Source organism: Pholis gunnellus (assembly GCF_910591455.1).
Source record: "Pholis gunnellus genome assembly, chromosome: 14".
NCBI classification, from domain to species: Eukaryota; Metazoa; Chordata; class Actinopteri; order Perciformes; family Pholidae; genus Pholis; species Pholis gunnellus.
The window spans coordinates 9,197,217-9,224,772 of record NC_136541.1 but is presented as its reverse complement, the minus strand read 5'-3'; the positions used below and the strand labels follow the sequence as shown (position 1 = coordinate 9,224,772).

The following is a 27,556-nucleotide window of genomic DNA, read 5'->3' as shown; positions in this document are numbered from 1 at the left end:
TGAACTATTAACCCCTTATGCATCATGTGAGACTTTAAAGTCTCGGGACCAGGCCTGCCGTTTGTCCCTGGTCATGAGCTACTCTTGTTGTGGCCCCAGGCTCTGGAGCAGCCTCCCCATGGACATTAGACCGATTACCACTATGGGCTGTTTTAGTCACCGTATGAAAACATTCATGTACACAGAATCTTTTCATTGATCTTGTGTGTATGTGTGTGACGTCTCGTGTGTTTTTTAGTAGCTAACATTTCAGTCTACTCTCATTGATATGTATGCGGTGGACTAAATGTATAATGTAATAATCATATCAACTTAAAGGGGAACGTCACCTGATTTAAGAATTCCAATGTAATCTCCACGACCTAGGAAAGCTCAATCAATATTTGTGAACATGAGATACTCTCTCTCAAAGACAGAAACCGGAGAAATACCTCTCAAACTTGTGAGATCATCAAGTATAAAGTCTGGAGCTGCTCCATAGACAATGTCTGGGAGACTGGTTTTATGGAACCCCAGAATATTTGCTTTTTCATATCTAAATGAGCTTCATACTATTATAGTGTTCTCAGTTTTGAAAGACGAAATGTACATACTCAGAATATTCCCCTGGGTGCCCTCAGTGTTGTTTTTTTATTTGTGAAAGAGTTGTACATCTTTACTAATTGTGTTGGACTGTCTAAGACAATAGGAATAACAAGCAGGGATTTTGAAAATGGGCGAAGTTGCCCTTTAAAACAAGTTCAACAACAGTTCAACTTCTGCAAATCACTGAATAAAAATGCCACAAATTAGAAACCTCAAAGATTTGAAAACCTTGAGTTTTTAGATCTAAACAGTTTCCCCTCTATTATTCCGACCTCTGACTCTGCAGAAGCGTCCTAAGTAAGACCCTGACTGGGAAGCTGACCCTGACCTCCCACATATAAGAGCCACTTGCATCGGAAAAGGTCCCCGTGGTGATAAACAATGCATCACATTATCACGCTGAGAAGTTAAACGTACAACATTTCCACAGAAGTTACCACAACAGAAAAAACGGCAAACAGCTTTGAGCGGGAACATACTGTCAGCTATAGCCGTATCTGATGTCTGCCGCTGCTCTGTAGCTGGAGGGGAGCGAGCGGTGTAAGAATTAACTATGGCAGCCCTCACACTGATCCTCGCACTTTGTTACTCTCTGTGTGACCCCTCTCCCTATTTGAATTGCAGTCTCTCTCACGGACAACTGCGGTCTAATGATGCACTCCTGCTGCTTTGTTTTCGCAAATCTCCTCTGTTTATTCAATTTTGACGCTGTCTGGTGCCATATGGCAACAGGCCCCCGCTGCCTTCAAACAGTCATTTGCTCTGAAGGCCGCGACGTGAGGCTAATAGTGGATCCGTTATTCAGACGGTAAAGTGACAAAGTAGTGACATTTTCATCTGCCGGACTCACTTTTTGTCTTTAATCTGCAATTAGAGTGGGGAACAATATGGAAATCGTGTCTCTTGTGTTACGTTATAGCTTCATATTGTAATAGGGAGGGGTGAGGAGGGGAGGAGAAGATGTATCTACCCCAGGCAATATTAAGAATGATTCGGCACTGTGTGCACTCATGGGGGAGACTATTAAGAACCACTATAATCCCAGGTTTTAATACTGTATCACAGTTCTTATTTCTCTCTTTGTTAGGACTTGGATTTCCGCTTTCCTGGCCTGTGTAACAGCTGAAGAACAAGCGTTGGAGACAAACGAGGCTGCACAGACACCAGTGCCAAAATGAGCAAAGCACCAGCAATACTGGGATGTTTGCAAGGCACCGTGGGTGTTAGATGAAGATTAATTGGCACGCTATTCTTTCCTCATTTGTAAGAGGGGGAAATGTAATGATAGATGACTATATTACAGGGTCTGATATGCTGACAGAGATAGTACGAGGAAGTGTACATTGGAGTGTTTGTGCATCTTGATGAATGTGACCATTTATCATATCCCCTGGTAGTTAGCGTACAAGCTGCACGCGAGAGATCCCAACAAAAAATGTACGGGACCGATTGCTTGCAGGCATGCCCAACAATAAAACCGCAAATTTCTTTGAACAGCGGTGAATGTGCATTTGAAGGGGAAGAGACAGACGGATGGCGGAGGTATTTGGGAAAGTAAAGACGGAGCAAACACGCCAGGTGACTATATTAGGCAACTCTCATTAGAGGGATTGTCTGCAGTTCTGTACATGACAGGCGTGGCACGTCTAGGATCTAAGTGAGCAGAGCTCCTAACTCCACTAGTTCAGCTACGACAAAAAGGAAGCTGCGTGAATTGTGTGTTTGTGCGTGTTTGCCAGAAACTCTGTTCTGTGGGAGGTGATGCTGCGGCAACTTCTAAAACAAGAGCTTCAAAACCTCAAGCTCAGCATGGTGGGCCTCATTTCGGCGCTAGAGCCGCCTAAACCTTGTGACATTGGGACAAAGAAGGCTTCATTAGACGATCCACACACATCCGCAGTGCATGGGTGTGTGTGTGCGTGTTAGATGACTGACACGCAGCTGGGAGGGGCAACAGAAGCGTCTTTGATTCACCCAGTGGGGACATTTCAGTAGTTGTTTGCACTGTGTCTCATTTCAAACTTCTCTCCATCTTTAACACATTCTTCCATGAGGTCAACCATCATGTATCCATTCCTCCAGCTATGTATTTACTTTAGTGCAACATTACAAAAACACTGATAGAAACTGATTGTTTGAATGCAGACTCTATTCAGGGAGGCACAATACTTGTTTATCTGCTAAGTTGATCGCTTCATCAATTTATCAAAACTGTGTTTTTTTTGTCTTCAATAAAATGAAAATTGTCCTTCATAACTTTTCATTTTCAAAATGTCTTTTTTAGCTCCTAATCCATCCAAAACAAGGATTTAACTGAACAAAAACGTTTACTGTATTAATAAAGGTAGAGGTTTCAAACTGTGACATATTAAATATATGTGGAGGCACAGTGTAGGGAGTTTGAATTCTTTAGGATTTTAAAGGTTCTCTATGCCGTACTTAAAATACATTTACATTTATTGGGTGCTATGTCTCTAAAATTCCTATTTTGACAGTGTAAGGAGAACTTAATCTGTTTTTGATCTTTGGTCACCTTGTTCTTACATTATGGCTAGCTGAATAAATTAGCTGTATAATTATTTCATTGACTGCTGACAAAATATACTTAAATACAGGGGTCTCCGGGAGTCCGAGACCCCTTGATTGACACATTGGACCCCCTGAAAGCCTCAATAGCAACGTTTCGGGGTCTCTAAAATCAAAAGACAATCCTTTGTCAGTTGCAATTGTCACTCAAATGTCTTTTAAAAGCTTACTAATTTAGATTTCATTATTCAAACTGCAAAACATTTGTTCAAAAATATAAATATTGTGTGCGAGCTTTAAACTGCATCTCATTTACTCAAAAATAAATATTTAGGCTCCATACCAAAAGTTGTAATTCTGATTTCTCCCTCTGATGCAACGCCGCTGTCTGTATTATTCCAATACATGTTACATGTAGTTAAGTAAGAAGCTGACGAGAGCAACCGTGTACAGTATAGTGCCAAACCGTGACAGACAGACAGACAGATGCTTTGTAAATGACTCATGTTAAAATTCATGCGCTGAAACTTCATCATTCCATGTATGACATCCCCTCGCCCTGCTGCTCTTCCTCCTTCCCCTTCCTCATCAACATTCAGAGCTCGTAGGTGCAAAAATCTGCAAGGCTTGTACCAATTAATGTGATTCTCGCTGCATGTTCGGCTGGTAAGGTTTAATGAAGGTGTTTGCCCTGAGCACATTGTGTTAAACATGCGCTTAGTAGGCCTCCCATGAATGATGATTTATGTGACTGCGTGTGTTTTCAGGAAAATTGAAAAAATGTAGGCAATATGTTTTCTCTTATTGATACCTCATTGAACCAGTTTGGTGAATTACGGTACGGAAAGTGGCATACACGATTGTTTACCAACAGGGCCACTCAATTAAATGTATGCACTCATCATAACATCAGGGATTTATGATATAAGTGACCACCTGCCAGATGGAAATGGAACTATACTCTACTGAATCAAAGATTTTTTTTAAAAGCTGATGTAATAGAACAGAAGGAGCACCAAGCACAACACCAAGATGTATAGACTAGATTCATGAGCAGATATTTTGTGCAAACATGTCATCACATTTGTATAATTATTTTTTAATGTAACTCCCTCTGCTGTGTCAGGGTAGAAAAACGTCAAACAGCATTCAGTTGGTTGCAGATTGCAACCAACTGGATACCCCTTCGCTCACTCCTCCCTTTTCCAAGACCGCGGTAAAGTGAGCCGCTGAGTGTAAAACCGTGGTAACACCGTGGTATCTTTCTGGCCTTGCTCAGAGGGGCAATAGATTCAGACGGTGGCTAGCGTTACCACAGCTTTGCACTCTGCGGCTCATGTTAGACAGTGGCCTTGCAATGGAAAAAACCCCAGAAAAGACAGTGGCTCTTAGCTGAGCTCCAGCCCCGGTTTTACATGAATGACAACGTATAGCCCCCATCGGCCTTATGGAGCTTTAGAGCGAGTTTCAGCTCATTGTATAGTTAACCGCCAGGCCACTTCACTGTTCTGATTCACTCTCAGCGCTCTCGTATCGTCTTTACACAACAGTATTCACAGTACACAAACTGCCCAACACCAAACAGCAGACTGACAATTTCTGTCAGGACTTGGTAGAGTCTAAAAACGGAAAAAAGAGTGAATATTGGACTTGCATCTTACATGACATTGTATAATATATTGATAATTATATAGACGACATCTTCACAGTCAAATCACATACCTGTGGTTTGAGGAGTACTAGACAAGCCTGACAAATCAGTCACACGGTAAGTGTATTTAACATTCCTGCTACTTGATGGATGAATCCAACACTCGTGGGAATAAAGACCCAATCGAAAACCTTGCCCTCTGCCATTGATCTCTCTCTTGTCCCCAGCAGCAGCAGCAGCAGCAGCAGCAGGCACAGCTGCCTGTACGGCCACCTGATTAAAGGACGGTCATATATTTGATCACACATGTAACCGCATCCCTAATGAGCGCTCTGACTGATGTTATGTGTTGGGAGCTAGCCCCCGCAGCCACCTCTGGCAATGTACCGAAAGTGCATATTTTGGCAACTGCAGGATGTTCTCATGCCTTTAAAAGACTTTGATGAATGCATGAGAGCATTAATGGGGTTCATCAATCATAGAGGTGTTGTAATCTCATGGCTGGCAAGAAGGCTGTCATCAGAACTGCAGATGAACGCTCCAGAGAAGAGCATATTAAGAAAGCAGTCTATAATTGATTGGTTAATATAAACTTTGGGTTCATGCAACATATTAGTTGTATTTGTTCATGAGCCGACCTTAGATACCCTAGGAGTAGTAACATTAGGGGTAAAAGGACGAAACACCTGTCTTACAGAGCAACTCTGTAGTGAGATGCAACACCATCAGCTCCTGCGCCTCAACACCTCAAGGCGCAAATCATCTTTCCAATTAGCTAACATGGTTCTACGCTCCCCTAACTTGAATCGCTTCCTCGTGCCTACCAATGACTGACACAAGAGACAGATATAAAGAGAAGATGGAAAGAGGGGAGGACGGGTGGTGTTACTGAACGGTATATCTTCGCTCACTGCAGCATTTTTACTGTCAATTACTCATGAGCCACAACGGTATCACCGGATAAAGTAAAGAACTCCATCGGTTTTATTTGGTGGTGCAGGCCTTGTTCTGAAAAGTTTTTTCTACACTGTTATTGTTAATTTACTTTGCTGGCAGTGTGCCATGTAACGATTGCATTGGAAATAGGAATATTTAATGTAAAATGTGGTTTATTAAGCTTATATTCGTATTTGTTATTGAACTTATTATAGTCTAATTATTTTTAGGAATTATAATTCTGAAATTAACATTTAATAAAAAAAGAAAAGAAATCTCATGTATCTCCTGCAGTACTCCACAGTAGCCCTGGGGGAACTAGAACCGCCATTTGAGAAACTGCCATACATTCATACATCTACAACAAACGGCAACAAACATCAATACATCAATAAAAATCAATCAAATCTTCATTTAATTTGTTGTCAAGTGAATTTCACCTTAGCCATTCGTAAATACATTGTTTAAATGGAAATCTTGTGTGTCAAAATGTTGCAGTTTACATTTTCCATTAAAGAAGTTGCGCAGAGGACAATGTCACTTGTTACAGAGATTCAGGAATGTGAGGTGCTCTTTTTATTTATTTATTCCCACATTCTCTAAGTGTGTTTTATTATCTATTAGCATTTGCTGCTGTCATAGCACATTACCAAATGGGGATTATTACTGCTTATACTGTGTATTATGTTGTTACCTTGACAACTTAAGAGAGGAGTCTCAACATTCGCAGTCCTCTATTTCCCTTCTTTTTAAATCTGAACAATTGCTTTTGATGCATGAGATTTTAGAAAAACGTGAACCTGAGGCTGTTGAAGTCACACACATTCATTTTCACAGGGACGTGATTTGTCTTCTCTACTCAAACACATCCTGTTAAGTGTTTGGAGCCAGAATATCCAATTGACTAACCTAAGACCTGTCAATGAAAGCAAATATGCCTCAAAACGAACCCTTCTTTAAGACGTTGTGTCCTTCAAATGGAAGAATCATCTTCTAAATCATCAACAAAACTTATCTATTAGATCCCTAACGTTTTTTGAAAAATCATTAACTTGTAATTGTAGACTTTCATCTTTATGCAAATGACCAATTATCCAAGAAAACTATTTACATGGCACACTTAAAATGAAAAAATAAAAGATACTTTCATTGCTTCACTAACAACCTGCTCAGCTCGGTCAACGTGTGTGCTCAGCTTTGTTGACAGCACTTCTCCAATTCATTGGGGCCTACCATCCAAGTCAACTGTGATCTAATATGAGTGACACGCAGGGTATTCAGAGTCGTATTATCTCCAGGTGCATTCTGAGATGTTCTTTGATGTGAGGCAGCCTCCATTCTCTCCTCTGATCACAGCCATCTCAAGACAGATTAGTCGGCATCCATCACAAAGAGCGCGCAGAGGAGCCTATGAGCTACAGCAGTGACGGCAGAGCTGCAGAATAAGCTTCTTTACCAATCAGAGGTGCGACTTGGAATTATCGGTTCTATTAAGAGCGAATGCAGCAGCACTACGGCTCTTGTTTTATGATGTTGGAGACATCTAAATAGAAAGGAGGTTATTCTGTGATCACATCAGCTCGTTAAACAGTGAAGCAAACGCCTTGTCAGCTAAAGACACAACTCCACCGTCACCATAGATTCAATGGGATGGATGTGCAATAACCCCCCAAAAAAACATGCTGGAAAAAAGGGAAGAAAAGCACGAGATGGTTTGATGACAGAATGAGAGTATGGAGTGGGGGGGGGGGGGGGGGTAGAGAAAAACTACAAATTATCACATGCATGTGGAGCCAAATTGAAAAGATCAACATGTTAGCTCATGCTTTCATTTTCAGTGTAACAACAATAAATATGGTCAATCCAACATAGCTATTGAGTGTGTAGATAAGTGTACAGAATGTGAACTATTTGGACTAGCTCATTGAGGTTCAGGGCACAACTAAAGCATAGATTCACTGTGATAGGCACTTCAAAAAAATCTAACTTTGACAAGTCAACAGAGATGAAATCATTGGAGAGCGAATGAAAAATTCACACTCAGTAAAAATGCAGTAGCTTCTTCTGCATTGATTTTTTGAAGATGAGTTTGGCAGCCGTACAATCATTAAGGCAATTTAGTTCACCATTTGGTAAACAAACTCCAGAAAATGATGTTTGCACTAACATTTCAGTGGCAGGTTTATGTCATGGGGGTGTAGCTTTCGTGCTTTCGTCAGAAGTCGTGCCAATGTGACATACAGTATGATGCGCTCATCATTTGGAGATGCATCGGAGTGGCGTCCTCCGTTTCCTCCAGCAGAGATTACAGTTGGGCCTCTGTAATAGCTCTGAGCAGGAGGAGGATGACATGGCTCTTTGCATGCATGGGAAACAGCGTGTGGGTGAGAAGCATGGCACTAACATTACACAAAGTGGTTACTTACAGGTAGTAAGTGTAGGAGTGATAGGTTCTTCTGCCGAGTGGGGTGGTGGTAGAATTTAAGCAGTGGAGGAGGGGGGGAATGGAATGAAAAGGAAAGAAAAAGTAAAAATATATTAATGTTTGAAAAAAGAGTAGAAATGAACAAAATCAGATATGGTGGAGGTAAACTAGTGATCATGAGGGCAAAGGTGATCGCTTGGAGTCATGTCATGCTTTGCAAGGGGAGGGGGGGGGGGGCTCAGTATAATATAGTTGAAACTTTGTAATTATACTGATATTGAGCTGGTCTACAGCATTATGCTGGTAAATCAGAGACAACCACGTTGTGACTAAAACCCCCCTTTTATGAACACATGATTTTACACCCCTGTAAGAATTACCATATCTGACCTCCAAGGTTGTAACTAAATGAGTACTTGGAATGTCTAAACACAACTCAATTCCCCATTGGTAACAGTAAATTACACAAAATTCAACCAATGAAGTCATCTCCATCTCTGGTTTGATTAAGGCTAATTGAAAACAATTCCATTACTGAGTGCTGATTTTCACATCCACCCACTGATCGCTGTGCTACACAGACAGTTTCTGCAGTAGAAATAAATAAATCTTACTGTCAAAAATAAACATGGATCCTAGTGATTATATTACTACACAACTATGCCTCCTCCCTCAGCTCCATCTTCTATACTAACCTGTACTCGGACAAGAACGTAAAGCTAATGCGTAATAAGCTTTACTTGGGAATTTAAGGAACCCAACGGGTGTCCACCAAAGAAATCTCTGCAGGAACTGACATTGTATTATTTCAAGCCTTGCTGTGGACAAAAGGGGGTTGATATTTGCTGAGCTTTAGCTCCCTTGATTGCTGGGATATGTACAGAGGACCTTTCCTCCAGTATGGGGTCCAGGGCTAATGTAAACTCAGCCTTCAGCTATGTGGTCATCCTCTTTCCTTCTGAGCCTTTCATCATATTTTCTTTCTTATCTCCTCCCCGCCTCTCTCTCCATACCACAGGCCTCAAAAACTGTTTTTCCTATTTCCATTCCAATGTCATTGAAGCTCTGCGCATTTGTTTGAGGGTGCCGTGGAAACGGATTAATTTTTCATGGCACACTATATCTCATGGCTGTAAACAGCCCTAATGGGGCGTATCAACATAATGAAATTAATTATTTAGTACGACGCTGACAATACTGCCGTTTGGGGGAGAAATATACAAAATAATGAAACTGAAACTACTTATTTGTGAGTAGTCTGCAAGCAAGTACAACCTCTTCAACAAAGTAGTATTTCAAGGAGTAAGAAGTAAAAGCTTACCTTTTCTTCATGAGGAGTACCACTCCTAAAAAGATGATGACGAAGAGGAGGATGCCAGCGATGACTCCGGCGATTTTCACCGTGTGGTCCGTTTGTTTCTCTGGCTCCACCGCGTCAGGTTTGTGAGTGGCTGCTCCTGAAAATACATCACAATGCATCGAGTTCAAACAAAGAAAGAGCAATTCATCTGGCAGACTGTGAAACAAATCTTATGACCCTTTGCTGTTGTTCTACATGCACCAAACAGCAGAGTGCATATCCATACTTTCAGTTTTGCCTCCCATTGATTTGACTATGTGGAGGAGGCAGGTTGGTTAATCAATACACTGATATTCTGTGGCATTCTGTAGACCATTAATACCAATACACATTTATTCTCAGAGTATTGTCTATTCCGAAAGTAAGTGACTCCCTAAAACTCCACCTTTAGCTCCGTCCTTAGTGGACATCAGCTCTCTGTGGATCAAGCTGCACTGGGAGAGATAAGTGTGAACCATCTTTACCCTTGGTTAATCATGTTTGGGGCAAATGGTTGCTGGGCTGTAAAAAATGTAGGATGCAGGGCGGCAAAGATAATACCCAAGAAGATAAAAAAGCCTGAAATAACCAAAACATTAAATATCAGCTCGTGGAGGAGATAGCCAACAACAAGAGACACAAAGAGAGGGGGAGGAGGGGGGGAGGCGTCTTGTTTTAACAGCATATGCTCCCTGGGAAGTGATAAGAAGCACGAGGAGGAAAGCAATGTTACTGGAATGACAACTGTCCACCTGAACAACACCATTATTCCCCGTCCAGGGGTAAATTTAGAATGATAAATTGTTATGTCAGACCAATCTGCTAGAGCGAGCTTCCTACTCGCCTCAGCATTGCCATTTTCTCTCGCTATCAAAAAGGTAAATATCTATCCCAGGCTGGTTGTGACATATTGTTCTTGTGTTGTTATCAACAGCCGGGCCTTTATTTAGATATACGTTTTTAAACCGGAGCTGTGGAGGATTTCCAGACTGGTGACATATTAACAATTATGTCTGGACAAATGGAGCAGGCCATGTGCCAATATACTGCTACGGGCTAATCTTACAAAAATGCTGTCAGTGACAAATCCCCATTTGAGCTGTGAGTGCTGTATGTTGGCTGCTACAAGTCAATATTCTTCCAGTCTAGCCTGAGAGAACGTGAGACTCTTACACACAACAAGTAGAAACTGAGCAGAATTTTAATAGTCAAGACGCAACACTCTTGAAAACTCTCCAGATCTTTAGGATGAGCACTTCAGCATCCTTGTGTGTGTTCACAGTTGTCGCAACTGCAGCAACCAATACCTACCAACACTTAATCTCCCAAAAATAATGAGAAATATTCATGAAAGAGGATTAACTCCTGTCAAAAATCTCCAACACCGACACATCAAATGACAATCGCACCTCAAACCAGTCTTTCATGTCCGGTAATGCTGAGAGGATGAAGGTAAAAGACAATGTCTTTGATTTAATCACACTGATTCTATGCAAATGGAGGGAAAATAAACAAAACCACACACGTGCAATACGCCACTTGTTTGTTTTTTCCTGTGGAGGGAATCGTCATCATGGCCGCCACATTGAAGTCATAGTGGGTAAAAGCCCTGTTGTGGACGGACTAACTGAGATGGTCAGAGAATATGCAGAAAGCTGCAGGTCTGACCTGTTAGTTGGTTGTCACCGGCCGCTGGGGCGATGCGGATGTAGGGTGTTGTGAGCTGAGTCACGAGTATGGCGGCTGAGTAGAGTCAGTGGATCCAGGATTGCATGCAGTAGAGAGAGACAGAGAGAGAGAGAGAGAGAGAGAGAGAGAGACAGGCCACACTGAAGCTGAAAACAGTCACACCAACAGTTACCTTCATCATGCAACATTGAGGCAGAGAAAGACACCCATTACAGTATTAGAAAGAAATTCCCAATTTGTTTAGTCAAGTTAGCAACAGAAAATCATTTCACGCAAGTCCAAAGCCAAACGCAGTGCATTAAGATGTATCCCTTCAGGTGAGAAATTGCTTATATGATCCTTCTACTTCTAATACGTTCTATTTTACCTCAGCCTATTGAGCCATGTAGATGGAGATATCTGGACATTCACACAGAATCCATAGCGGAGCTGCAAAATATATGATTGTCGGGGGCATGTGACAGGACCTCCCAAGGCCCAGAACGGAGTGTGACCAGGACTCCCTCTGGCCTTATCAATTCTGCTCCCGGATCGATGGTGCCTTAGACTTCATCAGCTTTAATGTGTGAAGCAGGACGTACAGGCAGCTTAGCTAAGTACCCACAGACCTCAATGGGCACACAGGCTGCTTCCCAGTCATGGACAAACACATGTTCTTGGTCAATGTATTGATGTGAAGACCACACCACACATTTTTGTCTTTCAAAGACATATACAAAGGATCACTACTACGGCGTATTAGAGCCATTACAGGTTAAAAAATGTTTCAAATAATAATAATAATCAGAGGATACAGCAGATTTAAGTCCTACATTTCTGAGAAAAAACTTGTATTGTTATTTGAGATTAAAGTGGTCAATTTATTTTAGGTTTTTTTTAAACCGTTTTTTTTCTTTGGAAGTTTAAAAAATGGTATTACTTTATAATCCCAGAGAATAGAGAGAGAGCTTTTTTCTTGGAATATGATCCACCTCCCCAGGCTCCGTAAGCCGTCGTAGCTTTAATGTGCTAATCTTTAACACATTAAAACAAACTAAATGAAGAGTCAAATTGTAAGGATTTGATTTGTCAGTTTATATTATTATTATTATTATTATACATTACTCAGACGTCATATGCAAGTGACGTTAAGAGCTACAGAAAGCAAACATCGTAATTCACACTTTGTAATCTATTCCTACCTTTGGTGGCTACTCGAACACAGTCAATTTTGGTCTCCTGTACAAACAGACAAATCAAATGGGAGAGCAGAACAGAAAGAGAAGAAGAGAATCAGAGTTTAATAAGACACACGTGCACAGACAGGAGACACACACTTGCAGCGGCAACAACACCTATCTAAGAACCCGCGGTTGCAACAAAACAGCTCGGCCAGTTCCACGCTGTCCCCTATCATCTGTTGAGCTCAATGACTGTGACACAAAACGCAGTTAGGCGAGCGGGCCTACAGCACAGATTAGTGGTGCTGAGCTGCTGATTTGTCAGCCAACAGCGATCTGTCGGCAGCCTGCAGCTCAAGGTGGTCAGCCACTGTGGAGAAACCAGAGCCCTGTGACAAGCGACACCAACCCAGCATGCAGGGCTCCAAAATGACACGTCAGGGAGCCTTTATGAATATGTAATGGGGTTTGAGCTCTGACAACAGCCTTCAACAACATAACAAAAAAACACTGCTCTCGCTGCTGGCAGAGAAGTTTGTTGTCAACAATGGTCTGGTGAACAGGAAAAAAAAAGGACACAGACAGGAACGGGGGAGGCAATGAGTAATACAACACAGAAGACATGAGCGCTGTGTCCCCGTGTTTGACCCAGCCAAGCTGTCCAATGAGCGATAAACACACATGGGAGAGACAGCATTTAGAGGCCACGAGAGGCATAATGAAGAGGAGAAAGAAAACATCAATGTTTATGTGATCCTGGGTGCATGTGTTTTTACATTACTGCAGCTTTTAAGCTGTCAGATGGTCCATTTAAGGCAACAGAACAAGAAGTTAGATTTGATTTTTATTTGAATAGAGAAAAAAGGAAATCTGTGGATGGATGGCACTCACCTTCTCTAAGTGCTTATTTGGTTTTAAAGGCCCAAACAAATCACTGCAACATTATTAGACATTAATTAAAGCTTGCCGTGCTATTAATTGACATTGACGGCTTAATGAAAGAGTGCATTTGGCCGCTGTAAATCAAAAAAAATAACATCAGGAACGTCGATCACAAAGACCGAGCTTCATGCTGCGTCAACAAAGGGCTCTTTCATTTAGTTTGTGCAAGGAAGAGCACTATCAGACAATTCATACCACTCACCGATTTGTCCTGGAAAGTTTCAGACCGACCAATTCTTTACTCTCAAGAGCAAACTCGCTAATTGGATTCAGCCCTGCTGCACACGTTATTTCTATCGCCTCCTTAAAGACGTGCTGGTGTTTCTCAAGGAGGCTGTTTTATGGTGATTCTAATTCAAGACCACAATCGGTGGGGCTCTTGAAGTCGCCATTGAGCTGTCTGCCACGGCTCCCTCGGAGGGAGGGCCCCGCCAAGTGCAACTTGCCGACAGAGGCTGCGACCTGTACGATCGGTAACCCCGTCGTCGTTTCCTGCCTCCCACACTAAAATGCCACTGGGACACCTGGCTCTCTTAAATGCTGTTGATCAAAGGCTCGTCTGGCTTTTGACACGATGCTCCATAGGAAAAGGCAGGCGAGCAGGGGGCCACAGTAATGGAGGGAGAGCGCATGTCACCGCATAGAGCTCTGCATTCCACGCCTGACCCCGCTGTAGCCTGTTACGAATGTAGACAGTGTTGTTGGTACATCTCACCAGAGTACTGACACATCTATCAGAGGCCAAACGCAATTGTGCTGCTGCGTGCATGTGTCTGCCTATGTGAGCAGTTACTGTGTAGAGTCAGGGACTTCTGCACTCAGCCACTTCAGTCCCTTTCAGTGGCCCAGTCAATCAACATGTCAGTCCGCTTTTCATTCTCATTAAACCCACCAGAATACCCAACATTGTTTCATGAACACTTTAAAGTGGATATGCATATGATTTAAAAAGAGAGGCGAGGTTTGACTCGGCACTAGGTTACAGTAAGTCTTTAAGACTTTAGAAAACTACTTTCACAAACCACATTCATTTTTAAGTTGCATGAATATTTTCTGATGTCACTGCTTAAGTTTGATTAAATTGAGTACACAAATTAGACATTCTCTCGACTGTGCTTATCTAATTGTCTAGTTGCTGAGATACTGGTTGTACTTATTCGCACAGCACTGTAAGACATGCGGTAAAACAATAAACTGTCAACCTGGCACGTAACACACAACATGTAATCTAGAGAAAGGGTTATTTTTTGCCTCTCGTTGTCGTCTTTGTTATTATTCTTTGGTTAAAACCTGTGAAAGCACTACTCAGATACTTTACTCAAGTACTAATACCTCAATGTCAAGACTACATAACGAGCAAAAGCACTAATTATGGAAGGTATTATATTGTGAATTTTAAAACAGGATTATTGTTACTGAAAAACATACGCAAATGCAGCTTTTAAATATTGTAGTTGATTGACGAGCTACCTCATACTTTGAACTAGTCATATGTTTCTTCAGGTAAAATCATAATAGAAATCGCCAAATATATGCAGTGGAGTAGAAAATGCAATGTTTACTTCTGAAATGTAGTAGAGAATGAGTATATAGTAACACTCTACAATATATTATTTCTATAAAATGGAAACACTAAAGTAAAGTACCTGAGTATTGCACTTAAAGGCAGAATGAGTAGGATTTGTCTGTTGTGGTATGTAAACACAACATTCACGCCCCATGACGGCGGTTAGGGTTTGGTTGTTCCCCAGCGTGTGAAAGCCAACCCCAGATCTACTTTCTTCTTAGAGGAAGCTTCTTACTTGGTGTTTCACCTCACTATATTTGTGGGGTTTTTCTGGTGCTGTGCTCGCTACTTTCGTAGCTTCCTCTTGGATGTGTGCTTACAATCTGGCAACTGGTTGCTACGTTTTTCTAGAGGTTGACGCCACGAACATAGCAAAATAAGAAAAATATAAAAATAGTTCCAACTCATTCTTCCTTTACGAGCAGTAATTAAGTAAAAGTACCTGGCTGCTTTCCCCCACTGGTTATAAAGTGAACAATGACGAGGCCATATTTTCGCTTTAGTGCAACTAAAATTGCATGACTAACATAAAAACTTCAAAAGAAGCACCCACCCCGTTGGCTGTGCTGACAGCCTGGTAGTAGATGCTGTAGCTTTTCTGAGGCAGCAGAGGGGCGTTCCAATAGCCGTTGTAGGTCTTGTTGTCCCCCACAGTGAAGGGCTGGGGCGAGTGGATGCCGCCAGAGGGGAACTGAGCAGTGAAGTAGTACTGGGAGTTGAGGAGCGTGGCGTTCTGGAAGTGAATGGGAACCGGGTAGCAGCGCAGGATTTCTGCTGTTCCGCGTGCTCTGCGTGGACGTTCCTCCTCCACCACCACCTGGTACGCACTGCAAACACAAGACACAAACAGAATCAACAGACTCCAACGGGCCAAATAGATGCGCTTGCAGAACACTGTTGGCAATGCAGGCTTTTGCTTTAAATATATTTTGCCTGTTAGCATTACAGAGTTTAAAAATGGCCTCTTTATGAATGGCACAGAAATACATGTCGCAAAGCTCCAAATCTCAAGAGTACACAAAGTCTTTAGAAAATGTTCTTGAGATTGCATATCACCACCATTGCACATCCAGCCATTTCAGATTTGCTCATTAAAAGATTTACATCCAAGCACTAACATACAGTACATGATCATGTAAATATACTACAATAGAAATACATCACCTTTCTGTGATTTCTCAGAAAACAAGCGGCTAGCTTTAAGCTAGAATTGATTAACTTAAGCAGTGCGACTGTATACAAGCAGTTACGGGGAGAGCAATCGTGTGAAACCTTTACCACTAACATCACAATGCTTTGTTGACAAAAATGTTATGTTTAAAATGCATTAAAGAGTACAGGAGTAGAAAATAATGCAGTGTACTGACATTAATTTACACCAACACATTTTCTTTTCTGAAATGATCAAATAAGAACATCATATACAATTCTGAACCGATTCAAAAATACAGTGCCTGATAAATGAGCAGTGACACAGGACTGGGCCTGACTTTATTTGCATTTTCATTATTCAACAACTGAAAAGGTTAACGGCTCTTTCCATTTCCTCTCCATCCGAGCCTTGTGTTTAGCTTAGATCAAAACTGCAGCCCTCTGTGCCTCTGACAGAGATGACATTGTCTCTGAGCCGGCCACTTAGCTTGAGGGGGAGACTGACTGTCTTATAGACCTTCACGTTAGTATGCATCTCGCATCCACCTGTTAAATCTATTGAGTTGCTGAGTGACAAAGAGTCTGTTTACAGCCGCCACGGAGAATAACCAGCTATGATTGGGGACTAGTGTTCCATCTCCAAAAGAGTCATGCAAACAAGTTATTATTACAGAAGATGGAGCAATACTGCTCCCTGAATGAATGCATGAAAAAAATGTATGAATGACTAAATACTATGACATGCTCTGGTTCCCTTGTTTTGGAAATTTCTGATTTTAGCACATTTCTTTTTCATGTTTAGTAATGGAAAAAAAGAAATGTACAAATAATTTGCACATTGTTGAACAGATTTTTTTAAATTATAGTCTTTTTGTAGTTTTTCCCATAAGTAGCGTCATTGGGCAATCTTTCAAGTGTGGGTCCATGTTTTGTTTGTATCAAGCACATACATGAGGACACACATGAGCACGCAAGCAACACAATATTATTCCACTAAGCTACAGCTGCGGCACTAAGGCTTTGCCATTGTCTGCAAATGAGGAAGGAATTGCAATACTTGGTATTAACATGTGAACTGGATCTGGATATGGCATTAACAGGTGATTTTACCATATCCAGCTACAGATTGTGTGTTTAAGTCAGGTATAAATGATGTACAAATGTAAAACTTTAGTTATCTTACAGTAAAATTCCACAGGGCACGTTTAAGTGTTAACGTATGGCCTTCACTCATCTTTACAAGATATCAATAATGTTTAAAGACCATTTTCTCTTGTACAACAAAACTGTTTAGCTGTGCTGATCAAAGATTAGATGGATAAGTATTTAATATGAATTAAAAAAGATTATTAAAAAAAACCATGCACTTGTACATTGCTCTCTTTATGAGTTTGCCAATAGCATTTGTATTTATAAAATCATTCATTTCACTGTGCCGTGTCGTAAAAAAATGACAATGGGTTCGACCTGGCAGGATGTAAAGCTTCGATGACCCTGAACATTTTCCCTTTGCCCACATTATTAGAAAATGGGGAAGTAGAAAAAAAATCTGTAGTGCACTGTAGTGGCTGTACTCTTAAGCCGTATAGTCTCAGTACAAACAGCTCTAGAGATGATCAATTGTTCCCTGCGGTTGGTACTGGATGATTAAGTGTCCCTTTGTGCATACAGCATGTGCTCTTTAACCCTATAGTTTATCATAAGGTGCTTGCAGTGTCATTAGAAAATCCCCCTTTGCTCTTGGTGGGTGTGTCCCAATTCCTTAGAGCTCTCGATTTAGTGCTGGGTTGGGAGGCGATGAAATATTTAATCCTGCTGAGAGGCTGCAGGAGAAATCAGCCTTTAATTACTGTCCTCTATTGAGAGCAGAGGTCAAAGGGCAAGTGCAGACGGGACATGGGAGCCCCTTAAGTATCTGCAGAGTGGCAGAGAAATGAGTGATGCGGCTGCCTGGAGGCCTCATCCAAAACAATGTAGATCTCATATGAGCTATGATGTGACAATAGAGTATTTAAAATGATATCTAATGTCAATCATAGTGCAGTAACAACGTGTAACGCATAAACAATAACTATTTGTATCGGATGTATCCAAAGAAAGAGTTGTGTCTATATTTTCATTCTAGAATTTAGTGATGCTTAGTACAAATGATGGCCTCAATAACTATGCTTCCGTTTTGCTGTAGAGGTGCATACTTACTCAAGAGCTTGCCCATATTGGTATTTTATATTCCAAATCAATCTGCAGATAGTGAAATAAAAACAAAAGCTGGCTCCCCCCGGGTGGCTCCTTATGATATGATGATGTGGCTGTGCCATGACTTAATGATAGACACAGTGTGAATGGTACTGCCTTTCTGCCTCAGGCAAAATACCAAGTGCCATAGGCTGTGAGGCTCCAAGGGTAAGAACTCTTGTAATGTGGAAATCCAAACCCCTGCTTTACTTACACAGAATATTCACTGTAGCAGGAAACTAAAAACTGGCTCACAATGAATTGCAATTTAATACAAATGTTTTGTTCATCTTTGTAACAATAATACTCACTTAACTGGTTTCATCTAAAGCATTTTTCATCGGTAACTTGCTGTAAGCAAGAAGACTTCCCCTGTGTCTGAAAAATATACTATTTTCACCTCAACTGCATCTAAAATGTAAAAGTGACTCATGAGTTTAATTTCTGCGATTTGAAAATGCAGTGATTTCATTTGTTTTGGCAATTACTGATGTCATGTTAATGTGGCTTTGAGCAGCTGACACCTTGTCACCTCATGCTGAGTTCACAATTTGCATGATGACTCATTTTGACAGACCAGAGTCCTTTAGTCACTTTCTTGATTTAGTACGACATGAATGAGCAAAGAAAAAACAACAAACAGATGAACAACAATGTGATAGCAAGAAGAAAACATCCTTTATAGCTGAGGTTTCCAATGGTCCGATGCCAAACAGAGAATTGCAAATTACTTAAATTCATATTGATGATGATTATTCAGACGGGGCAAGTATTTCGATTATTCACTGAAGTAAAAGTACTAAGACCACAGTGTTAAAATACTCCATTACAAGTAAAAAAACATTGCATTCAATATGTTACTTAAAGTCTGGGTGAAGCAAAAATAAATATGTGTTCGATCAATCAAACTTTGAACACATCAAGGTCAATCAAAACATACACGGACCCTGTACCGCGAGCATGACTGACAAGCCCTCGGGGCAGCTGTTTTTCTTATCTCCTAAGTAGGCTAACTAGTAACTATTGTTGTTAGATAAATGTAGTGAAGTAAAAAGAACAGTAATTGCACTTAAGTACAGTATTTCAGTAAATGTCCTGTGATTTTCTGTGTTTCCATAAATATGTCCAATGAAACTTGTTCTATTAGCACTGCTCACAATGTTGCTAGGCAAGTGATGAACAGGTTGAGCCAAATGTTAGATACTAATCCTGGTAACAAACAACTTTAACCTTCACAAACATACACATCACAGATTTGGAGCAAATGCTCAGGAGAGGAAACCCACGGCTCACACCACATGTGAGCTGTGGAATTGTACTTAATTCCAAAATGGCTGAAATCCTCAACTTCCCTCCCTGAGCCGAAGATGGAAAGACAAAAAGAGGAATGAAGGCAGAAGGCTGTACGAGCAGAATGGTATAAGCTGTTAAAAGTGGTCTGCCAGTGGGGCCGGCAGGGCAGACCTGGACTCCTGCAGAAGTGCTGCAACCTGAGCTGACACCAATTAGGCCTCCTCCAGCCTTGCTGCCCGATAGATTTCAGCCCTGCCGCCATGTGACGCCAACCAATTATGGCGGATTGACTCGGAATCGACTGGATTGTGACCTGAAACTCAGATTTATTTTTCATGTGGGCTGATAGGGGAGAACTCCAGGCTGTTTGAGCAGATGAGGCAAGGGGTATGGGGAGCATTTCAATCACTGTCTCTCACTCGCTCTATCTCACTAATGCTAATCGGTTGGCTCTAGATGCCTACACGTCTGATTTAAGAGCGGTTGTAAGTAACACACTTCTCCTGACCAAGCATCCTCCCTCCATGTGTCTGTCTTCTTATACTCTTTATATTTCCCTGGTGTCCATGAAGCTATAAAGCAAACAAATTAGAAGGTGCTATAGATTACATTTGCCATTAAATCGTAAAAAGCATTGAGTTGTGTCACGTTTAGGCACAGCTATTAGCATTTGCTATGCCGTGATCAAAGAAAGTTAGTGCTTATTTTAGGACTGTAGAAAATCACTTAACTGATTTCAGGCCATGGTTGAGCACAGATAATCTGATGCTACAGGGTAGAAACTTCACTGGAACTCAGTTTCCTCAATATGCTACTTACAACGCCAGAAACTGCTGTATTTTATAGCTTTTTATGTTTCTGTATATGCGAGTGTGTGAGCTTGCTTAAGGCAAAGGTTATGTCAGGGAAGAGAGGGCTGATTTTGGTGGTATGAATGATAAGGAAAGCGTCTCCAATCATTTATTCTAGCAGAAGCATGTAAACATTTATTTTGATGCTACGGAGTGAGGAGGCGTATTTCAGCCCTGACGAGAGGCCATTGCAAACATTAGTTTAACGCGACATGACTGATCGACAGTTCACTAATCCTCTTAAAGGAACAGTGTCCCCTCTGGTAAAAATTGTTCCCGGCTATGCGTCGTCCCCAGAGATTAGAAACCAAATCCAAGTTGGAAATGTTATACTGATTAGCAATTACACAAATATGAAAAAAATAGCTCCCCCATCAGTGACGTCTGCCGAAATCTATCTGAAATATGATTTGACTGCAGCATGACTGCAGGATGCTGACGTGAAGCGGACGTTTGTCTTCTGTGACATGTATGTCTTGATTTTTTTATGAACCAGCGCTATCGTGTCATCTCCCAATATGTTCCCCTTCCTGCATTACGGCAAAACATCTGCTGTTTGAAATGTCTGGAGCTCTATTACCCCCCAAACCCAATCAGCATGCAAGATTGCGTTATCAAATCAAGCTTCGTGCTGCTCTGCTCTGTTGTGCTGCAGATCAGTGTTCTCCCTTGTCAAATGCCTTTTTTCATATGAGCTTTAAAACTGATTTCATAGAGTGTTCAATTTCAAAATGAGCTACCCACCACTCTAGAAAAGTGATGGCTACTCTTGCAACATGAGCAGTAGCACAACATTAAATCTAACTATGGTGTGAAATCTAAGTCCTTAACATAATGCTAATATTAGTAAAAAAAAAACAGATTTGAGATGTTATTATTTTTTTAAGCTTGGTAAATTCAGATGACAAAATGTATCATTATCGGCCAGACGGCAGATCCCAACAGACCGACTCACTTAACGCCTCTGAATGGAAGCTACTTTAAAGTCACCTTAACATTGTCAAAGGCATAGTGTCACTTGAGGTGGAGGTGGAAAACACCTTCAAAAGCCTGTCAACATCACGTCTTAGGCCTGCATCATAAACTCTCCTGTTTGCCCTCCGCCACCTCCACGTTTTTTTGCAATTTTGCAACTTTTTCAGACATCGGGGGCACACATGAAGGCAGCATGCTGGCCTTCATGTCCTGCGAGATTTAAGAGAAGGGAGGAGGTGGGGAAAGAAAACCCAGAAAGTTTAGACGTGGAGAGGCTCTGCTGCGATCAAAGGATGCCTCAATTAATTTTTAGTTGCAGTTGTGCCATTTACTGAACTCCACTGATGAATGGTGGTCCATTTTTTTAATGGCTTATCTTGAGGACTCATTAAACATGTATGATCCTTAAAACTAAATGTCTGGATGCAAACACATTCTTTTCTCTTCATCTAACAATAAACATGCACTGTCACTGAGTTTCTCCCCATCTAAAAAGGATCAGATGACAATCCTCACATTTATGATCATGCTGCAAAGCATTAGTGTACCGTTATATCTCAGCTCAGTAGAACAGACTGAAGTGGGTCTCAAACTTAACGTTTTATCTCCAAAGACAAATCTCTTTCATCTGGTGGCGAGGTGAGCATGCCCTCAAACGGTAAACAAAAGAGGAGGCCCAGCATGCTAATTAATGGAAGCTCCAGATTCACGACAGTCTGTTAATTATAATTAGGCGTTTGTAATTAGCCCACTGAAAGAATGGCAGTCTGAATAAGGCCTTCTGAATTGTACCTGTGAGAAGATTAAAAACCGATTGCTCTGTCTTTCTTGCTCAGGCCTCTCCATTTGGCACTGGGGCATTAATCTGGGCAGCTGCTCATACGGTAAACATGAGCTGACAAGCCTGACTAAAGACCTCCAGGCAGTAATCTTTAAAAGGACTCAGATGACTTGATGGTGTAAAATTCAGTTTTATACTGAGCACAAGTGTTTAAACCACTTCTTCAGGGTCCTGCTGACTGAAAGCACCACTGTGTTGTTGTTGTTGTTTTTTTTGGGGGGGGGGCTTTTCTTTAATATTGGCATGGACAATTCACTTCACACCGCTATCGCTCAATTTTGTCCAAGGAGGAATGTAGAAAGGCTTATGATCCTTTTATAAACATTAAGTTGACAGGTTATATTTACTCTATAAGGGTGTAAAACAGACAAAAGCTCAGATCTTTGCTCCCAAATTCCGCTGCTCTAATGGGCGTGATCCCTCACTGGCTTCCCTCTATCAATTGTGTTTAATGAGACACCCCGGCCAACCCAGATGCACCTGGTGATTGCTCGTTAAATGTTGATTTACTCTGTGCAATCCAACCAATGACAGCATTTTAAAGGAATAGTTCCCCATTTTGGGAAAAGTGCTTATTTGCTTCATTGCAGAGAAATGAATAGATTGATAAGACGCTCATATCTGTCAAACATGAGGCTACTTCTGCCAACCGGCGCCGCTAAAGCTCACTGCCCAGCATGTCTTGTTTGTGCTATAGTGGGTGATTTGATAGCCGATTCCCCCCCGCCTCCAGGGATGAGCTCAGCTAATTGTTTCCTGGCAGTGGCTTCATATTTAAAAGCACAGATATTGTGTGTTATCAATCTCGCATCGAGAAAGCTAATTTGTTCCATTTCCCCATAAAATTCTTGTATTTCAAAATATTCCTTTAATGTGAAGAGAGTTACTGTGTACTCCAGCACATCACACTATGTAACAATTTGGGACATCACTAGGCAACAATAATAGAATAGTTTATATATATATATATATTTATATTAAAGCTATATATTCTTAACCTTTATGACATTTACGTTGATAGCACATATTACACATTATACAATGTTCTTACTGTTACACACACCTTTTTCTCTTTTAATATACACTTAACACTTTAATAATACTTGTTTTGACATACTCTTATTTATTTGTTTGTTCACCATATGTTATTGTAAATTTAAATTTTTTTATTTTCTTATTATGTCTCCCTGTTACGCACCAAATCACCGAGCCAAATTCCTTGCATGTGTAATGAAATTGGCAGAGAACATTTTCTGGTTTCTTGTTCATTTGTAATTGAAATCTTACACACACACACACACGCCACACAAACAAACATCTGAGACGCAATAAAACCAAATGTAAGGAAAAGCAAAGACTTTGGTACTCAAGGAAGAGACCTGAAGAAAAGAACTGTTTCAGTGAAGGCTGCTCATTTAAAAACTGTAAAGGCGTCATAGACTGAATAGTGGTCGAACTCACCAACTGATACTGACTGACAAAGAGATGATGGCAGTATTCCTGCCAGAAGCCCCCTGTGACCTTTGGTAAACCATAATGATGACTTTTGTCCAAACAGCTTGGCATTTACTGTACACAGTGCAGCTGCACCACTAGTAATGACTAACAAATGCAGCGTCAAGCAGACAGAATTCCTTCGTTCCGCAGGAGCCCGTGGTGGCTCTCTGTGGGCAACCAGGTACATGAAAGACATGTAACGGCAAGAGATCCTGAAGCTAGCCTTGGCTGCACCGCGATTTTCATTCTCATCTTCAAAGACTGTGCTTCTTTTTCCACAAGATGAAAATCCACAAACAAATAAAGCTCAGAGAATGAGATGCACACAAGGCACTGAATTCCACTGGCAACTTTCCTCACGATGGGGTATTGATAAACACGGGCTCTTTGATAATTTGCTGTAGCTGATGGTGGTTCCTGGTGTTTTAATATGCTGTTTTTGTTGTCTTTTCTCTGTGCTGTGAGTGTGTGTGTGTGTGTGTGTGTGTGTGTGTGTGTGTGTGTGTGTGTGTGTGTGTGTGTGTGTGTGTGTGTGAGAGAAAGAGTGAGTCCCACATGTGAAAGCCTACCTCACAGGTGCACCTCTGCTTTGGGCAGGTTTAAGCAGAACAGTGACTGTGCTGTCTGTTTGGTTCAGAGAGGTCTCCTGGTCATACGCCGGCATGGAAGGAGCTGAAGAAGTGACAACCAAGAAGGAAGAAGGAGGTTTTACTGCACAGCAAGCTCAAAACAGACCAGTTTTGGTCAGCAACATCTTGCATAACGAGTCATTCAGCATCGACACTTAATAGAATAAAAGGAAAGCCGATCGTCTCACTGCCTCTTGTCTTTAGAGCACCACAATTTAAAATCATTAAATATAGCAATAACAGCGAAGTGAAACATTTGCTGCTGTCACAAAACTATTGCACTATCTTGCTTAAGTAGTGCACATGGATCACAATTGCCGAGCTAACTAGACTCATGGTCGTTACCTAAATCAACCCTAGCCATGGTTTATGGCAACTATGAGCACAATTTGTCCTTGGCCTCTCAGGCAATTCTGCTAAATGTAATGTAACTCCCAGACCAAATAGCCTTTATCACTGAACCAGCTAGGTGTTTTGTCCAATCAATTTAACTGGTCAGGCACAGCTATATCTATACTAATGAAATTCTATTGGCTCATTTAATGTTATGATAGGATTTACCCCTTGAGGCTAAATAATTAGTAAAGTAAAAACCTGTGCTGTCTAAATATGTTAGAGTAATAATCAAGTTCCAACTTCCATTCACGCGTTGAAAACTCCAGCGGCAGCAAGTGTCACTCTACAAAAATCGACATCACCCACGCACTGACCGGCCATGCCTTTGACCCCGCTGACCTGATATCTTGGTGGTGAACTGGGTGATGATAGGGGGGCCGTAGCCCTTGGCTGTGCTAGCGCGCAGGGTGAAGGAGTACGTGGAGCCTGGGTAGAGGCCTGTGAACATGTGGGTGGTCTCGTTGCCCAACTTCACAATCTTCCCACTCTGGTTGGAGAGGTCCAACTCCGGGTCAAAGGAGCTCACCGCCTTGTAGGAGATCTAGGAAGGAAGGAAGGAAGGAAGGAAATGAATATTTTGACAGTGGCCTCTGGTACTCCGAGCTCAGCTCTCCTCAGCTGCGGAGGATTTGAATTCATACAATGAAAACGATTCATGTTGGAGGCATCTAAGTGGCTCAGCAAGCTAAAGCATTTTTCTGTACTCACCTCTGCACTACTCACCGAAAGCCACAAACTTAATGACAGAATCACCCTCAGCTGTTTTTCATGTATTAAAACTAATTATGAAAAACTTAACTAAGAGGGTGAACTTGGTAAACACTGTATCTGCTTAACATCAGCATGTTAGCATTGTGATTGTAAGCATGTTAGCATTGTAATTGTAAGCATGTTAGCATTGTAATTGTAAGCATGTTAGCATTGTGATTGTAAGCATGTTAGCATTGTGATTGTAAGCATGTTAGCATTGTGATTGTAAGCATGTTAGCATTGTGATTGTAAGCATGTTAGCATTGTGATTGTAAGCATGTTAGCATTGTGATTGTAAGCATGTTAGCATCGTGATTGTAAGCATGTTAGCATCGTGATTGTAAGCATGTTAGCATTGTGATTGTAAGCATGTTAGCATCGTGATTGTAAGCATGTTAGCATCGTGATTGTAAGCATGTTAGCATCGTGATTGTAAGCATGTTAGCATTGTGATTGTAAGCATGTTAGCATCGTGATTGTAAGCATGTTAGCATCGTGATTGTAAGCATGTTAGCATTGTGATTGTAAGCATGTTAGCATCGTGATTGTAAGCATGTTAGCATCGTGATTGTAAGCATGTTAGCATCGTGATTGTAAGCATGTTAGCATTGTGATTGTAAGCATGTTAGCATTGTGATTGTAAGCATGTTAGCATTGTGAATGTAAGCATGTTAGCATGCTGACATCAGCATTGAACTCAAAGTGCCACCTCACAGAGCCGCTAGCACGGCTGTAGAATCTGTTGTTAATGGAAATCTCTTTGTACAACAATAACATGACATGTTCATGTTACGAAACATTTTTTCAAATATTTGAAAAAATAATATTGGAGCATGTTGCATAACGCAGTCCAAAACAACACTTGTTTCTCCTCCGTACTTCTCAGTAGAGCCAATTGCCACAGAGCAATCTTTAAAAAGCCTTAAGTATAGAAAAGATGCTTTCTCTTTCGCTTGTGAGCTTCTGACTTTATGTCAACAAGGCCTTAAGCTGGCATTTCCAAAATCATTGAGGCACAAAAGGTCTACGGAAGGGAACTGTTTCACTGTTACAGCCGGTAGATTGTACACTAAAAGCAGAGATACATATTTTTCAACCAAAGCTGATGCAAGCTTGTGGTTTCAAGGAGAAAGGAAATAAACTTAATGTATTCCTTTTCCATTAATAAACACAGGGAGCTCTGAAGGGAAGCATTAAGGTGAGTGTTTTTGCTAATATCCATTTTGAATAACTGTAAAGTCCCACTTTAAGAAAATGCCTCTGCTCGTAAAAGAAAAACCTCCATTATAATTCCAATTAAGGAACACAAAGAGAGTTAGGAGTGCTGCATAATTTGTGTCCATCAAGTTTTGAAATGCTTCGAGGCCTTCTCATTTAGTCTTTGTCTGTGAAATGAGTCTGTGATGCCAAATCCTATATCATAACATTTCAGGGAGAGGAATTTGAAATGACTTGTCAACACTGGGCACATGGACAGGTTTTCACAATCATAATGGAACTGACGGGAAAAATAATGGAGAATATTTGAGCAAATTAATTTGGGCTTGCTTGGAGCCATTACTCTATCTGATATATTAAGCTTTTTAAATTGCATTGGTTTACATTTTTCTATCTGAGGGAGGAAAATGTTAAATTTATGAAGCATTCATAAAATATAAATGCCTGCATACTCTCCAGCACCTTTACCCGTACAATAATGAAGAAAGCTGAATAACCGTTGATGAAAGATGCTGTGTACTCTTTCCTGCTACTCAAACTCTACTTAACCTTTCTATGAAGATTTTTAACTCTCTTAAAAGGACATACAGTAAATTAGAATAATATAAATCAAGTGATTTAGAAAAAACGGCTGCTGATTTAAAAGGGCGTTTAAGGGTAAAAGCATTACTTAATAGCACTGTTGGTTGACTGTTGGTTGAATACAATTTATTCTTTAATTAATAGTTGCCTTTTTCCCTTAAGTTAATGTGATGAACAGCTGTTACTTACCACAGCATCTCTATGATAAAGAAAATGCTACTTCACATTTAATTTGCGTTGCTAAATATGACTGATGTACAGGGAATATTTGGAAAACCTGCAGTATACCTTTAAAGAGAAGCTGGCTCATGTCGGTC

At 41.0% G+C, this 27,556-nt stretch overlaps 1 protein-coding gene across 1 annotated transcript in view; it reads right to left on the bottom strand.

Annotated features, from left to right (window-relative positions):
• The window catches only part of LOC306706668 (receptor-type tyrosine-protein phosphatase mu), a gene marked incomplete at both ends in the record, with an annotated part of 143,969 nt that overhangs the window by 37,642 nt on the left and 78,771 nt on the right, over positions 1-27,556 (bottom strand). Inside the window, 6 exons of the mRNA XM_079173821.1 lie at positions 9,445-9,580; positions 11,131-11,205; positions 12,333-12,369; positions 15,374-15,647; positions 24,234-24,336; positions 25,029-25,230. Coding sequence (XP_079029947.1) covers positions 9,445-9,580; positions 11,131-11,205; positions 12,333-12,369; positions 15,374-15,647; positions 24,234-24,336; positions 25,029-25,230 — 827 coding nt within the window. The remainder of the gene's footprint in view (positions 1-9,444; positions 9,581-11,130; positions 11,206-12,332; positions 12,370-15,373; positions 15,648-24,233; positions 24,337-25,028; positions 25,231-27,556) is intronic.